This window comes from Corythoichthys intestinalis, chromosome 5 (genome assembly GCF_030265065.1).
Source record: "Corythoichthys intestinalis isolate RoL2023-P3 chromosome 5, ASM3026506v1, whole genome shotgun sequence".
Lineage (NCBI taxonomy): Eukaryota > Metazoa > Chordata > Actinopteri > Syngnathiformes > Syngnathidae > Corythoichthys > Corythoichthys intestinalis.
This window is the reverse complement of record NC_080399.1, coordinates 21,525,413-21,550,326: the sequence shown is the minus strand read 5'-3', so window position 1 is coordinate 21,550,326 and position 24,914 is coordinate 21,525,413. Positions and strand designations below refer to the sequence as shown.

At 39.8% G+C, this 24,914-nt stretch overlaps 1 protein-coding gene across 3 annotated transcripts in view; it reads left to right on the top strand.

Moving 5' to 3' along the window:
- The window catches only part of LOC130916470 (calcium-independent phospholipase A2-gamma-like), a 32,532-nt gene extending 7,965 nt beyond the window's left edge, over positions 1-24,567 (top strand). For 2 of the 3 annotated variants that reach the window (XM_057837216.1, XM_057837218.1), the window contains exons 4-10: positions 459-610; positions 1,555-1,649; positions 1,986-2,157; positions 3,549-3,606; positions 4,063-4,257; positions 11,682-11,880; positions 20,669-24,567. In XM_057837216.1, the coding sequence (XP_057693199.1) occupies positions 459-610; positions 1,555-1,649; positions 1,986-2,157; positions 3,549-3,606; positions 4,063-4,257; positions 11,682-11,880; positions 20,669-20,946 (1,149 nt within the window). In that variant the 3' untranslated portion in view covers positions 20,947-24,567. The remainder of the gene's footprint in view (positions 1-458; positions 611-1,554; positions 1,650-1,985; positions 2,158-3,548; positions 3,607-4,062; positions 4,258-11,681; positions 11,881-20,668) is intronic. The other variant, XM_057837215.1, reaches the window with a different exon arrangement.
- Positions 24,568-24,914: the final 347 nt, after the last annotated feature.

Sequence of the window (24,914 nt, the reverse complement as noted above, 5' to 3'; positions counted from 1 at the left end):
AATAGAAATTCCGATCTAGGTTTAAATTTTTGAGAATTCGACTTTAAAAAAAAGTTGTGAGGGCACGTTCAACACTGCTTTTAGTCTATTATCTTTGCTTCTGTGTCAGACAAAATGTCACCTCAACACCAGCTTGCATGAATGCAAGCTACTCTGGTTTTATTTATGTCACAGCTTTCTTTATCTGATGCTGTCACGAGCTAAACTATTTTTTAACCATGGCCACTTTCACTAATGGTAGGAAGCTAATCCCCTGCATGGTTGCTGAAATGCTAAACAATGAAACGGATACTTAAAATGTTCTCATTATTTATTCTGAAAGAAGTTGGAAAGCAGACAAGGCTGGTGCAGTTTGAAAACTCCAAATCCTGGCATTAACCTCAGCAACTATTTTTGTGTATTTTGTCTCTACATTGTCTAATGTGTCAGGACATTGAATATTTATCTGTGTTCATCAGGAAAAGGTAATCCCCTGCCTGCTGCGTTTGCAGCAGGCCAGCGACCCTGGATTGAGGGAAGCGGTCAGAGAAGCTCTTACGCTGGTGGGCTACACTAAGCCTGTGAAAGGCCGTGGCATACGCATCCTGTCAATAGACGGGGGAGGGTTAAGGTACAGATTGAGTATTCTTTTATTTCCACATAGGAATTTATTTTTTTCAGAAAAGTTTTATTTCTTCATGGGTATAGTCTTTGAAATGTTCACTTATTTCATGCAGTCACAGCCTGGGACCGTGTGCTTTGGTCAGATGAGACCAAGATTGAGCTTTTTGGCAACAAACACTCTAAGTGGGTCTGGCGTGCCACGAAAGATGCCATGCTGAAAAGCACCTCATACCCACTGTGAAGTATGGGGGCGGGTCAGTGATGCTGTTGGGCTGTTTCGCTTCCAGAGGCCCTGGGAACCTTGTTAGGGTGCATGGCATCATGAATGCTTTGAAATACCAGGACATTTTAAATCAAAATCTGTTGCCCTCTGCCCGAAAGCTGAAGATGGGTCGTCACTGGGTCTTTCAGCAAGACAATGACCCTAAACATATGGCCAAATCTACACAGAAATGGTTCACCAGACACAAAATCAAGCTCCTCCCATGGCCATCTCAGTCCCCAGACCTTGTTTTATTGGCAAAAGGGGGTTGTACAAAGTATTAACACCGGGGGTGCTAATAATTGTGACACACATTATTTGATGTCAAATAATTTTTTCTTTATGTGGGATTTTTTCCCCCACTGAATGAATGCACTTGTATTGAAGGTTGGATTTTTCTCTTTTTTCCCATTAAGGTCCCATATTATTTGAATGAAAAAAATATATATAAGAAGCTAAAAAACACATCTTTTTCAGGGGTGTCAATAATTATGGAGGGCACTGTTTTATATATATATATATATATATATATATATATATATATATATATATATATAGTATGGTGTGTAGCTGTATACTGCATTTTGTTTTTGTTATATACAGCACAACATGCCTCATGCCCCTCTCTCTGTTTATGTGCTATCTTTCATAATTACTTTTTTTTTCTCTCCATGTGTTGTACTTTACAGGGGACTTCTTGCCCTTCAGACTTTGCACAAGTTGGAATCCTTGACCGGCAAACCCATTTACAAACTCTTCGATTATATTTGTGGTGTCAGCACAGGTGAGTGTTGTATGTGTGCTAATCTTGTCACAAATAACATTAACAACATGAGGAGTGTATTAAAATGGCCACACGGGTGTGCTGTGGACTACTGCACAGTCAGCCTCTTGAGTTAGTCTGCAGCATTTTTAAACACTCCATTTATCCTCCAGATTGGCCTCTAATCACCAACACAAGCATGCACTAGTTCCAAATATCCATCTGGCCCACAACTGCTCTCTTTTTGATCAAACACAAATTTCAGTCATGCTCCCCCATTTACACTTGCGCGACTGTAATGCATCCATAGATCATTAGAAGGGAAAATAATTGTTCTGACCTCCTTTCACATTGAAGGTGCAATCCTTGGGTTCATGCTGGGCATTTTCCAACTCCCGCCCGGAGACTGTGACGATCTTTACCGCAAGTTGGGCTCAGATGTTTTTAAGCAGAATGTAATTGTCGGCACGGTTAAGATGGGCTGGAGTCACGCTTTCTACGACAGCGAAGCTTGGGAGACCATGCTCAAGTTAGTGCACTCTGTGAATGTTGATTGCATTGAGGTTGAAGAGGTTCAAAACCATCATCCCTGGATCAGTATTAATGTACAGTGGAACTTCTAATTTCAAATGCATCTAAGGTTATACTTTGTTAAAGAAAAATGCATATTGACTTGGTACCTTAATCACAGGGGACCCACTTTAACACTTTTAAGTAGGGTTGTTCCGATCATGTTTTTTTGCTCCCGATCCGATCCCGATCGTTTTGGTTTGAATATCTGCCGATCCCGATATTTCCCGATCCGATTGCTTTTTTTTTTTTGTGCTCCCGATTCAATTCCAATCATTCCCGATAATTTTTCCCGATCATATACATTTTGGCAATGCATTAAGAAAAAAATGAATAAAACTCAGACAAATATATACATTCAACATACAGTACATAAGTACTGTATTTGTTTATTATGACAATAAATCCTCAAGATGGCATTTACATTATTAACATTGTTTCTGTGAGAGGGATCCACGGATAGAAAGACTTGTGACTTTGTATATTGTGACTAAATATTGCCATCTAGTGTATTTGTTGAGCTTTCAATAAATGATACTGTAGCCATTTAACTTCTGCCCAAATGCATGATGGGAAGTGCAACCATGACTGTGCGTAGTGGTACCAATTGATATATCTTCACTGCGTTGGGAAATAAAATAGGGTGTTAAGAAAAAGACAATTACTACCTTTCTTCCCCACATTGCATCCCACGATTATTCTAATGGCAGGGAGAGGGGTTGTAAGGCTTTAGCCATTTAAAAAAAGGCTCCAAAGGCTGCCAAAATTCACTCTACTCATTTTACCCTGCCTTTTAACTCTATATACTGTATGGGTAAAGCGGCGCCACTATAGATTGAATGCGACAATGCGTGAGTGGGTCGTGCAGCACATGCGTTAATTGCGCTAAATATTGTAACGTGATAAATGTAAAAAATATTAATTCTCGCCGTTAACGCGGTAAATTTGATAACCCTACCTCAAGCTTAAACTAAAGACTCTGGAAGAGTGTAACACATTATGTCTGTAACGTTAAACACAATTAGAAAACGATTTAATTTAAAAATAATTAAAAAAAAAAAAAAAAAAGGCATGTCCGATATTTTTTTGCCGATTCCGATACTTTGAAAATGATGTGATCGGACCCGATCGATCGGGATGCCGATCAGGATATCTCTACTTTTAAGAGATTTAAACTTATTTCGGCTGTATGCTTGTTAGTGTGAACATTTGACACTGATACACCTTAAAAATAAGAAGTTCCACAGTATTTGTGTAATGGTCATGGAAACCTTTATTTGCCTGGTCATAAAATATGCAATTCATTATTATATGAAATACCAAAAAGTAACTCCTCTTTCCATATGACAGAGAGAAAATGGGTTCCCACCTACTTGTAGAGACTTCTAGAAACCCGGATTGTCCTAAAGTGAGTTCTTCTCTTTCATAACAGAATGGAGGAATCATTTTGAAAGGATGCAATACAGTGAAAATGGCTTTTATTAATTGTTACATGCGACATAAACAGAGAATTGTAGTGCCCATTGTATGTAATTCAATGTTTTATCAACGTAAAATCTTGTCACCTTGAATTAGTCTCAACTCAAAAATGAGGTCCACAATGCTTCAGGCTTGATTTACATTACAGGTCTAATTGCACAATTCTAATTCAATGCCCATATCCAGTTTTTGGCCATTTTCATTTCCTGTGACAAATTTCAAGTGCCATCTATCCGATAACGCTATGTTTACACTGATGGAACAAGAACAAGTAGATGCACGAATTGCAGTCAAATTGGACGTCTTGTGCTGTCAATGGCAGCCAATGAGTTAAATGAGTGACGTTCACACCAGGTGTTTTGAAAATTTGTGTTGTGCCCCCCAGGTGGCAGCAGTGAGTGCGATTGTAAACCGAGGCACTCCTCTGAAGGCCTACGTGTTCAGGAATTACAACCTGCTGCCAGGTGTGCGCTCCCACTACCTTGGGGGCTGTCAGCACCAGCTCTGGCAGGCCATCCGCGCCACATCGGCAGCCCCCGGGTACTTTCAGGAGTTTCCTTTGGGGAGTGATCTCCATCAGGTCAGTTATTAAAATAAGTTCACACTCGAGTGCATTTAGAAATATATATGTAGTTTAATAGATGCATACCTCTTCCTTTCGCACTGGAGGGAGGACCTGCTTTGTTTTTCTTTGGTTGGTGGAGTGTTGCGGATATGCACTTAAATTCATCCCCACACAACAGCTAATGTATACATTAAGCCCCCATGCTACCATTTGACTGATCAATACATAATGGCGCTCTTCGCATGTATTCTATGGGGTAATTGCTTAGTCAGAAAAGTTAAAACTGCATGAGTAAGACACCTTAGTAAAGTGAGAACGCTGTGCTATCAGAAAAAGACATAAGATGCGACTGTTGTGTTCCATTCGTGCATTCAGTTTGATGTCTTCTGGTTTTGATGGCATCACGCAGAGACATCAACATCTCCTTGGGTTGACTTTCACAGCACAGATGTTCTATGCACACCGGTGAAATATTTGAATACATCAAAGGCAACATCTCAGCAGCTGCACCCATCATTCTCTTTTTAATTGAGTTGTGGATGTGAATGGGGGGAAAGAGTTTAAAAGAGCCTGGTTGATGACAACACACCTATGTCGGGTAAAACATCCCCTTGCCTTTACCGTCTCGCGGGTTTTCTTGTGTTTTTTGGATTCTGTATATACAGTTGGTGATTTTGGTTGTGGGTATTAGTTTTACTATTCAAGTCATCACAAAATAAAACAATTAGGGCTGTCAAACGATTAAAATTTTTAATCGAGTTAATTACAGCTTAAAAATTAATTAATCGTAATTAATCGCATTTCAAACCATCAATAAAATATGCCATATTTTTCTGTAAATTATATGTATATTCTGTAAAATAAATTGTTGGAATGGAAAGATAAGACACAAGATGGATATATACATTCAACATACAGTACATAAGGACTGTAGTGGGCATTTCACTCTACTGTCATTTAAATCTGTCTGTGCTGTCCTCACTCCGAAGCGTCTACTTTTTCCAAAGCTAGACAGCTAGTGAACGACGCCTAAATAATCAGACTTCTTCCTTTTTCATCTGATTTATTAATAAAATGGCCTCAAACCATTGTCCTCTTTAGACCGTAGTGAAACTACAAAAAAAAGTACACAAGCATTGCATTAGCAACAACGTTAGCTTAACACGCTATACAGGTTCAATAAACATAAACAAAAAGCATCTCATACAAAAAATATTACATTTCGCTTACTAACATAATATGTACATTCTTTACAACAACCATACTTATGGACAAATCTTGTCCAAGGATCATATAAGCACAACATTACAACGTAGGCGTCAGCCCGAGACGTCATGCAGCCATATTGAACTGGCAAGAAAGCAATATACCATGTCGCAAAGCGACCACAAGAGTTCGCTGTTAGACAGCACAAAAAAAACCTTGCTGTAAAACTTACCAAAAGGCAGAACACTGTCTGACATGGGACAGTGCGGGACATGTGCGTTAATTGCGTCAAATATTTTAACGTGATTAATTTAAAAAATTAATTACCGCGCATTAACGCGATAATTTTGACAGCCCTAAAAACAATAAATTTAATAGATAGATAAAAGCAGCCATAGATAATAGAAAGTGTGGAGACAACACCATGAACAGAGAATGAGGGAGGATACCTGTACATGCTTCCTCACACCTAAGACACTATCCTTAACGGCGATCAAGGAATGAATAATGAGTCAGGGAACTTGACTTTGAATGTTTCCCAGCTTGATCGGTGGTTCTTAGACATGTCACCTGGTGACAGTTCTGGTGAAACCTGGAGCTTCGGCCGCAAGGTAAGAGAATTGACTTCACATCAGAAATCTGGAACAGTTATAAAAAAAAAAGATCGCGCTAAAGCTACTCAAAAGCCTCGTTTCCACTGAGGAGTACAGTCAAAATCCATTTTGGTACCGGTTGCTTTACAAGCCTGTCTGGAAAAACAAGTCGCTATCCCTGCAGCCCGAAGTCCTGTGCTTTGCGTATTAAGCACAATCCTCCGCTCTGGCTTATCGACTTGAGGCAAGAACACAGTGGCTCAACAACTTTCCCTTTTTGCTGTCAGTGGAGAATTCCGAAAATGACCTGAAAAGACCACGTCAAGTTTGAAAATACTTTTGACTTAGACTTGAGATTTCCCTCACATCTCTGCTGAGCTGGACTTATGCTACTTATGCTGGAAGGATGAAACCTGCATGCCAAAAGCAATTTCAGACAGAGAGCTGGATACTGTACCTTGGGAAATTAGAAGACATTGCTTCAGCATCAAATATTTCAAAGTTTAAGTAACTTATGGTGGGGACTCCGCTTCAGGGTTAAGCGTTCAAAGGTGCTAGAATGTCAAGGTTCAAGCCAAAAGATAAGCCTGCATGCTGAGCTATTGCAGCCAATATGATTCTTAAAAAAAATAATGTTTGGTCCATAGAATTGTGACGTTTGGCACACAACTGGAAAGGAATGGAGAAAACACAACATTTTTACTACATTTTGTGGAACACAGCAGTCATAAGATTCAAAATCCAGTTTCCACTGCATGACACAGTATCATGTAATATTCCCATGTCTACTAGAGTTTCACTTAGGTAGACTGTCATGCTATATAAATGGCTGACACTGCCTACCCACCCCAGGGTGGAAACAAGCTCTCTGACGGTTTACGGCTCTGAAGTCTGAACCATACCGTGGAAAACTGACGTGAACTGCATTACTTAATAAAGTCATGCAAATAGGAAATGCCAACATGGTAAACACTGTCATCACATCACTGATCTTGTAATCTGACAAACCCAAAGGACATGAAGTCAACTTTCGGGCACATCTGACTCACACCCACCAGCAGGAATGTGTGCCAATTGTGCCACTGAAATGTGAGCACAACGTGCCATCTTTCTGATGTCAGGATTCCCATCTGACAAGAGATTCATCTCACTGTTTTCCACCCACATCCACAGAGTTGTCCACTTAATTCAGGAGCCAACAATCACCCTTTTGTTAGCGTGAAAAGGGTTGCGCCACAATGTGCCTAAATGTGCCTAAAGACTGCAGCTATTTGACTGATGCTCCTAGAGATGTTTCATTTCTTCTGCAGGCAGGAAATCCATTTAGTTCAAAGTGTAAGATTTCATAAAAGAGGTGTTATATCTGTAAGAATTAGCATTTTTAAGTAGAGAAGCTATTTAGTAATTTTTCAAATTTCCATTTATCTCTGAGTCACACTTGCTACGTTAACACAGTATTCGTGAGTGGAAACAAGGGCATGAAGCGAAAGAAAGGGGTGCATGTTCCGCATTAAAGCTTTCACAATTTTCCTGGCAGTAAATGACAAAGTAATACATGACTAGAGACGTTTCACAATAGATGGGACAGTCTGTATAGAATGACGAGGAGGTCCTCGTTGCCATGGTGTCTCCAAAGGCGATGTGGGCGGAATGGGTGTGTGTTTTTTTTGTGCCTGCCTCTGCCATCCTTACTAATGCCAAAATGGGACTGTTGGACTACCCCTGCCATTAGTGAGATCTCCCTCGAGAGCCAACTGGGTACCGATACGACAGGAAGTCTGAAATCATGAGTCACTGGCACTAAAAACCAGGACACTTTCTTAAGAAGTTTCCAAAAAGAAAATTAAACCTTTTGATTGAGCAGGATGAGTGGATTTCAGGAAGTGAAAGAGGGGATACACCAAACACTTGAAGCTTTTTCCTTCTCCAGTCTGCTGTTTCTCTGGTGTAACAATATTGTGAGGACACCCATAAATTATGTGATGATGGAGCTCAGTTTTTCCTTTTTCATTGTGTCTGAGTCTCTAACCAACTACTTGAGTGTTGTGGATTGGTCCTGCACACTGATTAGGCTTCTTGTTCATAGCCCCAGGAATAATTCTCCTGAATAAACCGTTGAGTCACACCTTGCATTTATTCGTATTAATATGCAAGTGTGTCTTCAGCCTCTTCTTCCTTGCAGCAGGGAAATTAGAATGAAATTGCCCAGGAGATGACCTAGCAGACGGTGGAAATCAAAGTGATGTTTAGTGGTGTGAAGTCAACTAATATGTACATAACACCTCAAGGGAATCTAGTTTGAGTGCAAGTAAGTCCACTCACGGTGGATCTGTGTACTTCATTGCAATTTCATCTCAGTGATTGTACAGCCGTGTGATTCATTCACAATGCAGGCTGCACATGTGTGGTCCTGTATTTTTGTGGGAAAAGACATCCACGGACAGTAAATCTCAAATGCTTTTCCTGCCTGAGGCATCACCTCGCCCCTATCCCCCCAACACAGATGAGTCCTGACTCTTTTGTCAGTTGGGGGGAGTTCAATTGAACCTCACGCTGACCTTTTGCACCCAGTGAAATTCAAAAGGGAAAGAAGAGAAAGGTTCAGTGTAATCAGATAATTTGCCATGAAGACCCCTGACCCGGACTGACTGCCACTCTTAAGTGGCACTTCCAACACTGACAACATTGTCACGCTCATCCTTCCCGCTAACAAGAATGATCTGTATGCAATTTAGATGCTGTCTTTGCAGCTTATTTAGTCCAATGGACCAATGATTTACTTTCAAAACACCATGATAAATGCTCTATTTGCCACGAGCAAAACTGATTCCAATAATGAAAGTGACATTCTGCTTCTAGCATAATTTTCTTCATTTATGAGTTGAATATCCATCTTGCCAGGCACAATCAAGCATTCAGAACTTGTTGATGCTTCCGTGGTGGATGAGGCATAGTTGCGTTGGCATAGCCTGCTTTTTAAATCTGTGCCATGGTTCAGCCTTGACAAGACTGCCTAAGGCAATTTGTAATGACGACAGCTGTGATTTGAATACCACACCAGATGTATGGTAGAGGCTCAGTAAATGCAATCTATAGTTTTGTTTTATTGAATCCTGAGTGGAGGTTAAATATCTGACTTAAATACTGCACAGGGATGTTAGTAACCTTGACTAATTGGATTTATACTTTAATAAATTATGTCTGTTCAGTGCCAGGAATCCCAGCAACCAGCATATTTTTCATACATAGCAAACCACAAATAGGAAGGCTTACTGGACAAGACCTTTACACTGAGCTAATACAGCTGAGATTTGGATTTAAGATAGAGCTCATTCTCTTTCTTGTTATCGTTAACCATTGATGTCTGAGCATTGGTTTATGTAGTAGAGATACAGAAATGCATAGTCTTCAGGAAGAGAATCAACTTAGCTCTTAAGGCTAATGGCGTTTGATGTACACTCGGCTGTGAAATTACTTTTACTGATTTTGACGATAGTACCTCTTTCCTATTGAGATTAGCAAACCCCCTGCAGGGCAGCTTCAAGTGGCACAGAGGAGATAAGCTCACAAACACTAATGGAAGATGAGTCATTCCAAGCAGCAGTGCAATTTTCTCTTTTGTTTATTCAAGCTGCGTGATGTCCTCCAAGTGATATTTCATATGTGCTTGGAGGAATTACTTTTAAGATCTAATTGTCAATCACTAGAAGTGAACCAAATTCCCCCTAGGTGAAGAAAGCCTAATTAGTTGAAAACCTGCTTTTTGAAGATGTGGTTTATGAGTGAACGATCAGCCCCTGAAGGGCGAAGGCGAGCAATGCAGAGCAATAACCCTCTGGAGGATCAACAGTCGACATTGCCAGCAAATCAGTAAGCAGCTTCCCATTTAACAATTCAGAACTCCCTCTTTAAATGTCTGTCACTGACAGGTGCATGTTCTCCAAGGACATTGATCTAGTGACTCGAGGAATCCTCTATAATTGTGAATCTTTGGAAGTGCCAGCAGCATTACCATCCATGATTCCGATACATGGAATCAGACTTTGCCTTATTTTGTCCTTTGTCTTTGACTGACGTCTTAAGTTTAGCTGTTTTGAATATAAAACAATTTGCGGTTTGTCCCAAGTGGGCTATTGTTTTGTACTTAGCTTGTCTTTCAGGACATCATTTCAGTGAGCCTGTGGCTGTGGGCCATAATGTGTATATCCCGTGTCTCATCATAGCAGCAACATCTGCCAACTTGTTCTCATTACTGCTTCATCCTGGCAGAGGTAACTTCTCATTTTGTGTGCTGTTTGCTGGAAGAGAAAGTTGGTAAACCCCATAAAATAAAAGCTACCTCAGAAAAAGTTATGAGTCCCATAGAGACTAAAAAATAACAAATAACCCTCCAAAGGTTGCATGAAACTTTTCAGAACTCTCTTAATTAAAGGTCCTCGACTCAGCTCGCCGAGCAGGTTCCCTGAAATGGATGCCATGTTGTAGAATTCAATTGAAGCTCATAGGAAGAATCTGCCTCTAAAGACCTAATTGTCTTTCGCCAAAGTGTGGATGAAACCGAGCCACAAATACAGAGAACCGATAATTGGAGCATCACAGTTAGGGCCAGTGAGTTCACAAAGCAGACACAGTCGAACAAGAGAAAGAAACTGCTGCGTTATTGTTTCCTGCAGAATTTTTACTTTTCTAAGTCTTCAATTGGAGGAAGGCCAATAGATATTCTCTCTGGTTTGGGATTAATGTCTTGGTGTGCAAGCATCCAAAATGGTGTATAAAGAGCCATTTTGGTCAAGCAGCATCCTCTGCAGTTCGTCCAGTTTTACAGCTTAAATGTCAGCACGATGTCGGACCGAATGGGACTTTAGATTTTTTATATTTGTTTTTAGACACGTCCAGTGCCACTTCTGACCTCCAAAAGCCTGTGAACTTTTGCCTCGCTGTCATCTGGCATCACACAGTGCAGCACTAAGGGGAACTGTGGTGTGGCAGATCCCCCCCACCAATACTTGTAGTTTGAGTCCTTGCGACATCTGCTCTAAGAGGCACAAATTCACATTATAATTCCCTTAAACAGAAATAACATTAGCATGGACTTGCAATTTAATGTCACAGCCCGATAAACAAGCTCTCATCAACCTACTATGGTGTCCCTCCCTAGACACTTTGGGAAGGTTGTGGCTCCGCCCAACCTGGCCTCTTTAATGAGAACTTGGCCCTGTATTTTTGATCCTGCAACCAACCCTGTAGTCCTGCAGCCTCATGCCTATTCATAAATCCCCACTGTCTCTCCAGTAACATAGCCTTAGGTAGACTATGGATTCAAAGCAAAAGCACTCCTGGGCGGATGTTCGATTTCAAAATGAGGCTGACAGAACCTGAGAGCAAAGAAGGGAGAAGCAACGGGGGAGAAGAAAAACAATAATTTCATTGTGTGCTTTGTCGTACAGTATTTTGAACAGCTCTGGAGCCTCATTGATCTCTCTTTTTGTTCACTTAGATGGTCCTCAAAAATGGAATCTATTGACTCCCTCAAAATCATGAAATGCTTGTCAGACTTCAGATGCCAATTAAATGATCTCACTCAGTGCTCTAACTGTAACCATTATCATCGAGCATCTTGTTTGTTTTTTGTGTGCACAGGATGGAGGTTTGCTCATCAACAACCCCACAGCTCTGGCCATCCACGAGTGCAAATGTCTTTGGCCCAATGCGCCCCTGGAGTGCGTGGTTTCTGTTGGCACTGGCCGATTTGAAACGGCAGGCAAGAGCAACAGCGGCACTTACACGAGTCTCAAAACCAAAATCACCAATGTCATCAGCAGCGCCACAGACACTGAGGGTAAGCGACAGTCTTGTTAGGCTGATGCTACATTTCTTTAACAGTGACATATGTTAAATTGGGTACTATTATAAATGGTTTTAATAAAGTTTGGCCTCCAGAATTTAAAGCAAGGTGAACAAATAGTCTATACTTGACACAACCTGTTTCGGTGCAGTCTACATTATTGACCAGGGGTGTCCAAACTATTCTACAAAGAACTGCAATGGGTGTTGGGCAGGGGTGCTCAAGTCAAGTCCTCGAGAGCCCTAACCAGCTTGTTTTCCATGTCTCCCTCCTCCAATACACCTGAATCAAATAGTCAGGATTGTTATCAGGCTCCCGCAGAGCTTGCTGATGAGCTGATCATTTGATTCAGATGTGTTAAAGGAGGGAGAAATCGAAAACAAGCTGGACAGGGGCTCTCGAGGACCGGACTTGTAGTGGTGTAGTCCTACTCTGGTGTAGGGTTTCTTGCCAACCGACGAAGCAAAAACCTTTTAAACCAATCAGTGTTTTACAACTGTAAACCGTCGATTGCAATCAGGTTTTGCTTGTTTAAGCAGAAACCTCACTGGTTAAACTGTTAGTGTTGGATCGGATGGAACTAAATCCTGCGCCCATAGCGGCCCTAGGGGAGCAGTTTAGATATCCATATTCTAGACCAGGGGTCCCTAAACTATGGCCCGCGGGCTGGATACGGCCTGCCTCCACATTTGGTCTGGCCCCCCGAACAATACTTGCCTGGCACGGCCAGACTGTTCTCCCTGTATTTTTCAAACACTGATAGAAAAGTCTGGGAACCAGCCCATTAACGGCCTCTCGAGCAGGTACAAAATCAATCGACAAATCAGATTCGTTTATTTGCGTGACGTGTTCTTAACGAGCAACGTCACTCTTGCGCGTCGGAAGTCGTCTCCACAACAACACAGATGGTGAACAGGAGAGCCGACAATATGTTCCAATCCACAGTAAAATCAGTTTTAAATGACCAAAAACACATCGACACGAGTCATTGACAACAGTCTGTCTCGCGCTAGCTAGCCATGTTGAATAAACTCCGCTCTCCTCGTACGTTTACTTCCGCGCGCAAGTCCCTCGTCCTGCCCTCGTCGTTTTACTAACGTCATGTCTGCCCGTCGCTGATTGGTCCACTCCGCTGTCTGTTTGCTGTGGCTTGCTCCGCCCTGGAAATTGTATCCGCTGAATGGTGGCCAGACTCTATTGGTGTACCGGGCAAGAACAATACCAGAGAGCTTTTTTTTTTTTTTCTCTCTCAATAGTGTTATTTATTTCCTGGCCTTTTTCTCTAAAGAACTCAGAGAGGGTTATTTGGTTATTATCTTTTTAATTAATAGTGTTATTATTATTTATTATTATATTATTTTGTTATTTTTATTTTATTTTTATTTTTTTCGTGCAGAATCCAGAAAGGGTTATTTGATTGTGGCTTTCTGAAAAACAATAAATTTTTACATTTAGGCACTCCTGCAATCGTCACACGTTTTCTGTTACAAACTGACCCCGGCCCCTCATCAGAGAAGGGAAAAGTTAAATGGCCCTCACAGGAAAAAGTTTGGGGACCCCTGTTCTAGACCTACCTGCTTAAAGTGAAAATTTGCAATTTAAAAAAAAAATCGTCTGATTTTTTTCCCGCCCATATATTTGTCACTTTTACATGGTCTTAATCAATTTAAACAAATTAAAACACAATTTGGTAAAGAAATACTAGAGCATATTTGATCACATACACATTTGCAAGCATAAAACACAGAAAATGTTGTTCTAATGCTGTGTTCCCTTACGTGTCAGCGTTAAACTAGTACACCAAAGACTATTGTTTAATCGTTTAAATACACAATGTCTAGCTCTCTTTGTTGAATGTTTGACAGCAAACTTCCACTGGAAGTGCAATAAAACAGTTTGGAGGCTTTAAATTTTTTTTTTTTTTTTTTAAAGGAATTGGAATGTTTCAGTTTCTGCATCGGTTTGTGAGAAGTGACTCATTTTATCATTCCAGCACAGGGCGCGTATTCCTCCTGAGTGAGCAGTGAGGCATTGCACTGTATCGCTGTTGTGACTAATGAATCTTATTCGAAAAGCTCCAGTTTTTCTGCTGATTTTACCTCAAAATCAATAAACCTGCAGCACATCTCACAAAGCAAATGGGAGGAATATTGCTGTGTGTACATAAAGTAAATAGCCAGTCAGCGTATCCTGTCCTTCCATGTCCCAGCGTAGTGCTTCTATTTGTCTGCGCTTTTTGGCACATTTGGGTCAAAATCAATCCCAATTCTGAAAAAAATATGCCTGTCACAACCAGCCGTAAAGCAGAACCAATCCCTTGAACCGCAGTAAACGGAACAATATGTGGTGTATATACTGTCTACCAGCTTGCATTCCTGTCAGGTCTGGCGAATCATTGTAAGATTATCATTTTCAAGAAAATACTTCATAGTGATGGTGTACTTTGTGTCATTTTTGGATGCCACCATTTTCAAACACCATCATGACATTGTGATGACCGTTGCATCTTACTTTGACCTTTTTTTTTTTTGCCCCGATACCCCATTCTGTATCACATCTGGACATGGATTCCTCCTCTGTGCCTAAATTTGGCTCTGGCTTTACTTTTTTCTGTGCGTGACCTAGATGTTTCTTCTCTATACTTGTTCTGTATATTTGGGATTAAGGTCTCTCCCGAGCTCAGCTTTATTGTGAAAACAGAGGATTACTATTTGTTTATTACAGCCGTCTTGCTTGTTGAAGGGTTCACAAGCCTGCCACTTGATGTTAGTGGGACACCGGCTCTCCACAAGTCCCCGCGCACTGATCTAATGGTGTTCTGATTTAAACGAGGCCCCTCAGGGTGATACGATGGCAAATGTGTCGTGGAGGAATGATTTAGAACTGCCAGTTTCACTGGCAAACAGAACAATCGGTTGAAATAGAAGTTTTCTAAGATGCAGTTAACTGCCAAACAAACATTCGATTTAAATTACCATCACCACTAGGCATGTGCTGGTGTGAGATTTTCACGGTATGATAACCTTAAGCAAAAATACCGCGGTTTCACGGTATTGCAGTTATTGCTCTAAAACAGACATGTCCAAAGTCCGGCCCGGGGGCCAAATGCGGCCCCTGGTCAAATTTCATCCGGCCCCCAGCCTCTGTCATAAAATCAATAACGTCTGGCCCGCACACAGACTTTAAAAAAATAAAATGGTCAGCAGTACTGCTACTAGCATATGAAGTAGCTTACACACAAATGCTGCTCCTCATTTATCCACTAAAAGGCAGCAGCACTCTAAGCAACATTACCCCGCATGACCCTTTACTCCCAATTTTCTAAAATGGCGACAATCAACACAAAAAAGAAAGTTAACTGCGACGGCCGACGCTTCAAGGATAGGTGGAAATTTGACTATTTCTTCTCTAAAATACGCAACAACTATGTCTGCCTCATTTGCAAAGAGACAGTCGCTGTTTTTAAAGAGTTCAATGTGAGGCGATATTACCAAACAAGACAGGCTGACATGTACGACAAGATTACAGGGAAGACACGTAGCGAAAAATTAAAGCAACTTAAAGCTAGTTTAATTTCACAGCAGCAGTATTTCGCAAGAGCCCGAGAATCGAAACAATACACCACAAAGGCTAGTTGCGAGTTTGTTGAAATTTTATAATTGAAAAAAAATTATAAAGCAAATGTGAAACACAGAATGGCTTGCTAAAATTTGCTTAAATATATTATTCTAAGTAAAGGACGCCAGCCATGGTCGGCCCCCCACATTTTAACCACACCAAATCTGGCCCCCATTGCAAAAAGTTTGGACACCCCTGCTCTAAAATGTGTTATTTTGAGATGAATGGGTTAAAAAAAAAGATTTCCTCTGAACAGGATTTTAAAGAACTTTTCCACAACATATTTGCAAATTCGAACATGAATATAATGTTAAAATAAATTAATTAATTAACAAAAAAAAACCTGAAATGTTTTAAATTAAAATAGAGTTTATAGACTATGCCCACAGCCACAGCTCAAGTTGCTCAAGATTAGAGCAAGAACAAAAATTATAATTTACCATAAAAAGGTAAAAACACTTCTAAATAAAATTAAAAATATATACTATATGTATATATTGCAGGCACTTCACTGACTTGCTTGAGACTTGCTCATTTTCTAAACATTTCTCCAAGTTATGATGACCCTTTCCGGGTTAAGTGTGGAGCGGTGAGGTTAGACGCAACTAGTTAGCTGTCTTGGCATGTAAACTAGCCACATCATCTGCCTTGTTAACAAGCTTACGTTATAGTATTTGTGTTACAATTGCTAGACACACTAAACACGCTGAACTCTTGTAGCTGTTGGAAAATGTTCATGACAGCATGTACTTACTTTAAATTTTGTGTAAAGTGAAAGATGATGGTCACGTAAATGTGAAATCATGTTTGAGGTGGTGCCCCCTCCTAGCAACCACACTCCGCAAGCATGTCTTGTAGAGGTCTGCAAAATTTCCGATTCTTAGATTATTCGCGATTCGGCCATGGAAGATTCGAGAACGATTCACAAACATCCAAATTCCGATTATTGAAATATGCCAAGTAAAGCGGAAGTACAACACACTCAGCGCGCCGCGCGGTCTTTGGGGCACAACGAGGAAGAACGCAGCGAGAGTAGCTAAACATCATGCTTCTCATTACCCGGCCCCTTGGGTAATGCCAATGCTCAACTCACGGCTCTAGCTCAACTCATGCCACGAGATAAAAAAAACCAACAACATACCTGACTGCTGCCGAAAAGCTGCTATAAAGTACGTCATCCACATAATGTAATGGTAGATATCATTTATATAGGACGAGATGCACCATTGATTCGGTAGCGTGAGCAGCACATCTACAAAAAGCTAGATGCGGGCGTTAGTAAATGGCCGCCATCTTAAAGCAGTACACTTCCCTGCAAGGCTGTTGTAGCGAACCTTCCAAGTAGGGCTGCAGCTATCGAATATTTTAGTAATCGAGTAATCGACTGAAAATTCTATCGATTAATCGAGTAATCGGATAAAACAAATATATTTTTAGGTGAAGAGCAATTATAGATATACATGAGAAAACAAAACATTTGATCATTTTCAGTCAATCAATGTCTTTATTTTTGATGTATATTGTTTAAAACAGCCAACAATTGCATCTCAAATGTAACTAGAATTTAAAAAATTAAAAAAAAAGACAAATTCACTGCTTTCACTCAAAAAACCTTTAGATTAATATATATATATATATATGTATGTATGTATGTATATATATATATATATATATATATATATATATATACACACCTAAAAATGCCTTTACGCTTGATAACACACATCACTTAAAAGTTAGGATTTTTCCCCACGTTTTTCAATTGAATTTCTATTTGTGTCAAGCCATTTTTAAGTTCTAGTTAAGTTTTAAGTTAGTCTAAACTAAGTCCTTATAGGATTTTGAGTTTTTGCACTGTTCAAAATAAATGTATGATACAGGCTGTATTGGAGCACATTAGGGACTAGTGCTACTTGGTGTTTTATCCAGCAATGACTACTGAGCTAAAATTGATAGTTAGCATTATTGAGTTTTTATTTGACACCCTCATCACTCTACAACGCTATGTTATGTTAAAGCATTTATGTAAGACACGTTAGCCACGCATCGAAAGTGGTCTTAATTAATTGAAAGCTAGCCCTCCGCAGGGCTAACGTAAGATGAGCTAGTAGTGACAGTAATGTTAATCTTATATATTAGCGCTTAGCGCTCTTTATTAGCGCTTGGCGCTCTACTGCTTTAAGATGGCGGCTGTTTGCTAACGCTGCCCAGACGCGGCCTAGTCTGTCATTTTGCATCTAGTTCAACATACATGTGATCTCTATGAGACTCCTCAGACCCTAGCTGCAACTAACGTAGCATGTGCGGGCTAGTATTTAGCAACGTCGGCGTCGTTTGTAGCGGTTGTCGGCTGCGGTAAGTTTTTTTTTTTTTTTGCTTCTTCCTCTACGCACGTGACATCAGCGCGTTGTCCCGCATTAAAAGTAGTCCGAGCAAAACGTGATGCTTACAGCTGTCAAAATAAACGATTACTTGAGGTGAATAAAATTACTCGGATCAGTTTTTAAACTCGAGTTACTCGAGTTGCTCGAGTATTCGTTTCAGCTCTACTTCCAAGCAAACCTAATTAACTTTTTATCTAAAATACTCCTAAATCGGTAAAATATTGACTTGAATCTAGCTTTAAAATAGTTTTAAAACTTTCACATGTCGAAAGTAGACAAAAGGGAAATTATGGAATAACGGGAGCAATTTTAACAACTTTAACAGTTGATTGACAACAATAAATTAATTGAATGTAGTTTAAAGCTGCTGTTACAGAATGGGGACTGGAGTTTTTTTATTTACTGTTATTTTTATATATTTGTTTACTGCTATATGTTAACTTGATACTGAAATAGTAGTTTGGTTTAGCCTGAGAGGATTTTTGAACAATTTTGGAACTAATGTACAAAACATTTAATTAAAAAAAAAAAAAAAAAAAAAAAAAAAAAAAGGAGGGGGGGGTGCATCAATAATCGTTTTATAATCGAATCGGAGCCTCTGAATCGTAATCGTAATCGAATCGTTAGGTGCCCAAAGATTCCCAGCTCTAATGTCTTGCACGTCGGCTGTCCTTAATCGTCTAAGTCGCGGCCGTTTGTTTCTTTTCGGTTGCCGAAGTACAAGCGACTGTTTATTATTTATTTTTATTTTTTTTGAGGTTGGAAAAAGCTCAAGTGAAGTTTCGCCACTTTTAGCCTCCGTGTCATCTCTCGTCTACAGCAGCTAGAATAACGTCACTGACTGACACAGCAACAACTGGAGGGAGAGGGATGAGCACTGCCGCTCCTAGCCGCTTCTGGCTGCATTTTTGGGACTTGAAAAATAGTGAATACCCGACTACAGTATGACGGAAAATTTTAGTGGTTTGGAAACCTTGACGTTTTCATACTGCGGTAAATCTTGAAACTTGTAACTGGCATATGCCTAGTCACCACCATGATCAAAATCAGTTGAGTTGTACATTCATCATTGAAAGATTTAAACAACATTTATGGGTCAGACCAATACCAAAAATACAGTATACTTCCAGTCTTGATAAGCGATTACAACTACGATCATTAAAAATCAACAGTTCTCAAGGTTGCAGGGGCGAAGGTTCTAATCAGTACAATATTTTTCATCCACTGTCGGACAATTGCAGTTCTAAATGTATGACTCTAAACTTCTGTTCTCAAGTCAGTATAGGAATCCTGTTGATAATTTTATTTTCTCCAAGAATCATGACTGATAGTGCACTTGCAAGTGTTGAGTTGACCTTGGATATATTTTGGATGAGAAGCATATAGTCTATAAAGGTCTTACCTCGCCATTGTGAAATCTCCCTGAAAGGTTAACTACCAGTACAACAATCACATTTAGTTGCCTCCCCTTTTGATTTGATTGGGTTCTGTCTTAGTAACTCTAGAAATTTTGATAATTGGTTGAGAATTCTTTCAAATCAATCAAAATAATTCAAAAAAGCGTTGTATTTTCAGAGTAAGCAAATGACATCAAAGGTTTTTAAACTTTATTTTTTCACTTAATTCACTTAAAATTTTTTTTTTTTTAATTTTAAATACTTCGCATTCAAAGTTCATTGTTTTAAATGGAATATTTGAACTTTTGAACCATTATTGGGAGAAATATTAGTTCATCTGTTCTCCCTGCTCTTTCTTTGTGTGAGTTTTTCATCTCGTCGTTTTCTTAAACTGCCTGCAGCTGAAAGTAGCCAACGCAGAGTTGACTAGTCTTTGCCTAAGGGCTTTATTCCGCAACATGTAGAGCTGCTATAGCATTGACAGCATACTCTTTCAAAGTGTCTAGATCCTACAAACAGTATCACAGAAGTTAGTAAATCTCATATTTTTGTGTTCATTTTTGATCTGGGAAAAAAAAACAACAATTTTTGCCATACTACATTTCACTCAAAACACTGTATAAAATCTTTAAAGGGACTATACGGTGTTTGTCACTTTTTTACTCGCGACTGCTACCTCCGGCCTAAACTGCAGCTCATGCATGGCGCGCATACTTGTGCAAGCACGAACATAAAGCAAGAAGTGTTTGTCCCATTAAATCTTCACCAGAAATGTAAAAGCAGTTAGTAGCAAATCTTAAGTGGGTTATAAAAACGGGTTGTAAAAGTTTTTTTGCCAAGCGGAGACTAGGCAGAGGCTCGGTGAAACAGTGCTGCAGGTGCGTGTTGGCCCAGAGTGTTCGCCCTGAAGTCTATTAAACGGGGAAGTAAAAGGGCTTTTTGGAGCAGTGTCAGTTAAAATGTCAGGGCTCTGTTCTCTCATCAGGTAGTATTATTTGATATTAACTAGAGATAGACCGATTATTGGCGCCGAAATTTGATATATATTCGTATCGGCCGTTTTTTTAATCTGACCGGCCAATATGAAAAAAATCAATTTGAAACTGGGTTATTTTGGCTCACATGCAGGAGCGCCTCTCTCCTGCCTGCTGTCTCCTGCTCTAGTATTCACCCCGCCCTCTGATCGGTTAAAATGTAATGTTAAATGGAGTTACATGTGTATTGCGTCTTTCCACTTTTTTAAGGCCCTCAAAGTGCAAACCCATATCAATCGATCTCTAATATTAACTTTAAAAATCCTGTATAGTCCTGTATATAAAAATCCTATTTAAGAGAAATACCGTGTTACAAAACATAATGTAGTGTGATTCCTTGCTTCTACAGAGGTCCACGCCATGCTGGACGGCTTCATGCCAGCCGACGTGTACTTCCGCTTCAACCCTTACTTGAGCGAGGACATCTCTATCGACGACAACCGCCAGGACAAGCTGAACCTGCTGCAGGCCGAGGGCTTACGCTACCTTGAGAGAAATGAAGAGAAGCTGCGCAAGGCCGCATGCATCCTCACCAGAGAGAAGGGCACCGTGCAGAGGTTGGCAGAGTGGGTCAGGACCAGGGCCGACATGTATAACTCATTAACATGGAACTCTTTTAGGTTTTAGCCACAGAACAAAAACAACACTTTTTACCTCACAAATGAAAAAAGTTTTTCCTTAGTTGTTGCTTGGAAGGGTAACGAAATCGCACATCACATCTCTTAGGGCAGCATCCTTGCATGAATATTCACTGGTATTGAATTTATGGTTTATTTCTGTGCCACTTGGTGCTGTTAAACTTGATGGCACCAGTTCAAACAAAAGGGGAATTTTTACCTTTTTAACCAGTCAGGTTTCTAGATTGTTTTAACTTTTGTTAGATTTTTGTTTCACTTCGTGTCTCATTTAAGGAGTTGTTTAACCACTGTTTTAAAAATGGGGTACACATTAGGCCAAAAAAATGTAAAACAATTGAGTCTCCTCAACTAAATCACATGTCCTTTGTAGTTCCAAGGCAGTTAAGCATGGTGCCACAGGTCATCTAAACTATCCCAAAACACTGTACAAAAAAGCAGAAAAAAATGAGTGGTTGTTTCATAGAGAAAATACCATGTACAAAAAAGCAGAAAAAAATGAGTGGTTGTTTCATAGAGAAAATACCATAAGATAGATAAATGTTTGTCTCTCTGTTAATCTACATTGTGATGTTGACCACACTTACATTATAAGGATTTGTACTGAAAATGTTGGAACTATTTGTGATTTGATCAGGTAGGTCTCTTTTGAAAACCTCTCACAATCAAGATACTTGAAAAAAAAAAAAAAAAAGCTCAAATTTGGTCCAATTCTTGCTATTTGTAAAACACAACACTGTAAGGAAGTGTAAATATATTTTAAAGGTTGAAATAGAGTGTATAGAACTCATAAAGGAAAAACCAACTATTATTTTAAGCAATGAGTGCAGGCAATATTAGTGTAATATGAACAAAATGCAGCTAACGGGTGATTGAAGTCATTTGAAATGGACTACTAATGATGTCAGCCCAAGAAGAGGTATTTAAATACACAATATATTTAACATTTTAAATGCTTGAAAATGAAAAGATTTTAATGCACATGTCAGCGGTTGTAAAGAGCCATAGTGTGGCTCACAAATGTTATTTTTACTCATTATTTTAGCCAGTCAGCTGTTTTAGTATTGCATTTGTTTGCCTGCATGATGCATGCACTGTCACCTCTCACCTTTCATGTTCTTGACTCAGGCAGGTACTGTATCATTGAAGTCTCAGTGAATCCTCAAGGACCAGTAGTAAAATGCATACACAGGTACTTATCCGCAACAACAGAATTCCACTGTTCATTCGCAAAGACAATTCCAGAGTGTGTAGGTATGTAATTAAAACTCATCAGCTCAGCGTTCTGCCTCCTTAATTACGTGATTACAAAAAGCTGCTGTTACTAGCACAGCATCTTCTCGGGAAGACGAAGTGTACACTTTTATCAGTGTTAAATGATGCTCAACTTGATGCTTAATGACTGAATGACTTTCGGGCTGATAATACATGGGCTATTCACTATTCCCAAAGTTCAGATCTTGATTTGTGCTTAATTATGATGCATGTCATTATTCTTAGTAATCCAAATAAGGGGTGGAAAAAAAAGATAACTTTGATCAAAAAATTCTCTCTCTCGTACCCCCCCAAATTTTACTAGTATGTGTGCATATTTATGTGATTATTAAACATAAATATAGGATTTACTAAGTAAATAAACTATAGTGTACATTGAGAGAAATAAAATATGATGCAACACAGTATATACATTTATTTAAATTTGTTTTTTTGTTTGATAGTACATGCTGTAATACAATATTTGAAAAACATGCATTTATACAAATCTGAATTGTCAGTTAATAAAACATGAAGCTGCATATGAAGACCTTGATCTGCAATGTACATTTATAGTTATGTTTTTTTTTAAATGCTCATATTTGTTTTATGAGGAGAAAATCTTGACAAAATGTAAATTGCATTTTATTTATAAATTTGCCCCATTCTGCTTTCAAACAAATGTGTGAAACAGTGAGTATATGCTTCAACATGCAAACACATAATCAAGGGTTGTGTGTGTGCATATGACCTCCCCTCCCTTGTGTGTTAACATAGTTAACAACCAATCACGTCTGCTCCCACTCAATAAAAGAAAACACCCTAATGTAATTACACAGCAGCCTGGAAGAGGAAATGCTTCCACTTTGGATGTAAACACATGTAACTTATGAACGTCCAACACCCACACACAGGAATTGCGTCACTGATTCAATTTTCCTTTAGCTCCTTGAACACAGACTTGCCGACTACATGCACACAAACATTGTATTGCCTCATTTTGTTATTATCTTAACCACTGTCAGCGTCTGCCTCTGTTACACCTCAAGCCGCGGCAAATAAAGACCGCTCGTTAGTACTTAATTAGTTTTGCAGCAAGTGTCAGATACCAGTGGAAGATATGACATAAATTACATCTGCAAAATAAGTAACACACATGATAAGACAGTGTCCTGAATTGCTCCAATGTTTCTTTCTTATTTCTCGAAGGTTGAACAGGCTACTTACAGCTCCATAGATATTGACCTAAAAAGTGGTACATTAAACCTCCAGTCAGATTTTCACCTTTTGGAAATTCTTACTCCATGGCTCCGGTGATTAAACATAGACTTCATAATGATATTGACGGGACACGGGGTGCGGGGCCAATTAATATGGGGGCCTATCTCCGTCAAAGCTGACCGAGTGGAAACGAAGACAAACAGCTTTTTCCGTTGGAAATTCTTGTGAATAAATGCTTAAATCCCTGAATTCTTCATTGATATGGACGTAAAACAGTCTCGATTCTTGGTTAAAAGCAAAAAAACGGGCAGTTAGCATTTATTTTAAGTAAAATATGTCGAATGTGCTGCTAGTCTTTAAGCCACTGTGGCGCCGCCTAATCACAACAAAGAGCTTTTTTACTCATTCACTCCCAGCCATTTTCACCGGTGCAACCACCTTCACACGGCCGTTTGACTGGATTTTGACTGATATTGCAAGGCCAACAGAAAATTATGTTCTATTGCTATATAAACATGGAACCCACCAAAATAAAGATTAAACTCTCTTCTTTCAGCAGGAAAAAAAAGTTAATATCTTTTTCCATTCTTTAGAAATCAGCATTAGAAAATAGCTTCGTTTGAGCAATTTTCCAATTTCTGATCAAAAAACAGAAATTGAGCTTTTTGTAAAAGCATACATTTCAAACATAACTTTGACTTTTACACAGCTATTTTTTTGTTTTTGTGACACCCCAAACATCCGAATAATGTTTTCCTTCTAATAATAATAAAATAACAATAATAGCTTTGGATAGCAAAGTAACAATTTATTTTCACATGGCTGCACTGTTGGGCTGGGAGATGGCGCTGTTTTGGCCGCTGTGGCTGTCTCGGCGGATGGGGTGGGCTTTTCCCTCGTTACCGCCTGTAGCGTCTCATCAAGATGGATTTTTTTGAGTCTTTCTTTTGTGGCGACCACTGCCTCGTGGCGGAGTTCGCCTGGGGAACTTTTGTGGTGGTGGGGAACTGGTTTGACCGTGCACGTTTCCGGCTGAGTCGCTGCACACTGGAGGGTGCTGGGGATGTGAGCGACTGAGCACAGTGGCGCGGGCTCTGCTCGGCAAGCAGCACGGACTCAACGGCATCGTCCGTTGCACTGGTGGTCCTGCTCGTTCTGCTCGGTCGTCCAACGCCTGGCATCCCGGGCGTCCTCCCGGTAGTTCTGCTCGGTCGTCCGCCGCACGGGCATCCTGGTCGTCCATCCGGTTGTCTTCCGCCGGCGCCCCGGCCATGCGGCCCGACGGTTTGTTCCGCTGAATCAGGTCTTACCAAATGCACTAGTGCTCTCCAGTGGCCAGTTTTATTGCTTTAAAATGGATTTTGAGCCTTGTGCTTTGGAGCAAAGTTGCATCAGAACCTAGAGATGTCTCTTGTGAAAAAAAATGTAATAGACGTATAAATACATTTTTGGGACACTGAAAGAATTAAAAATAGAACGTATCTA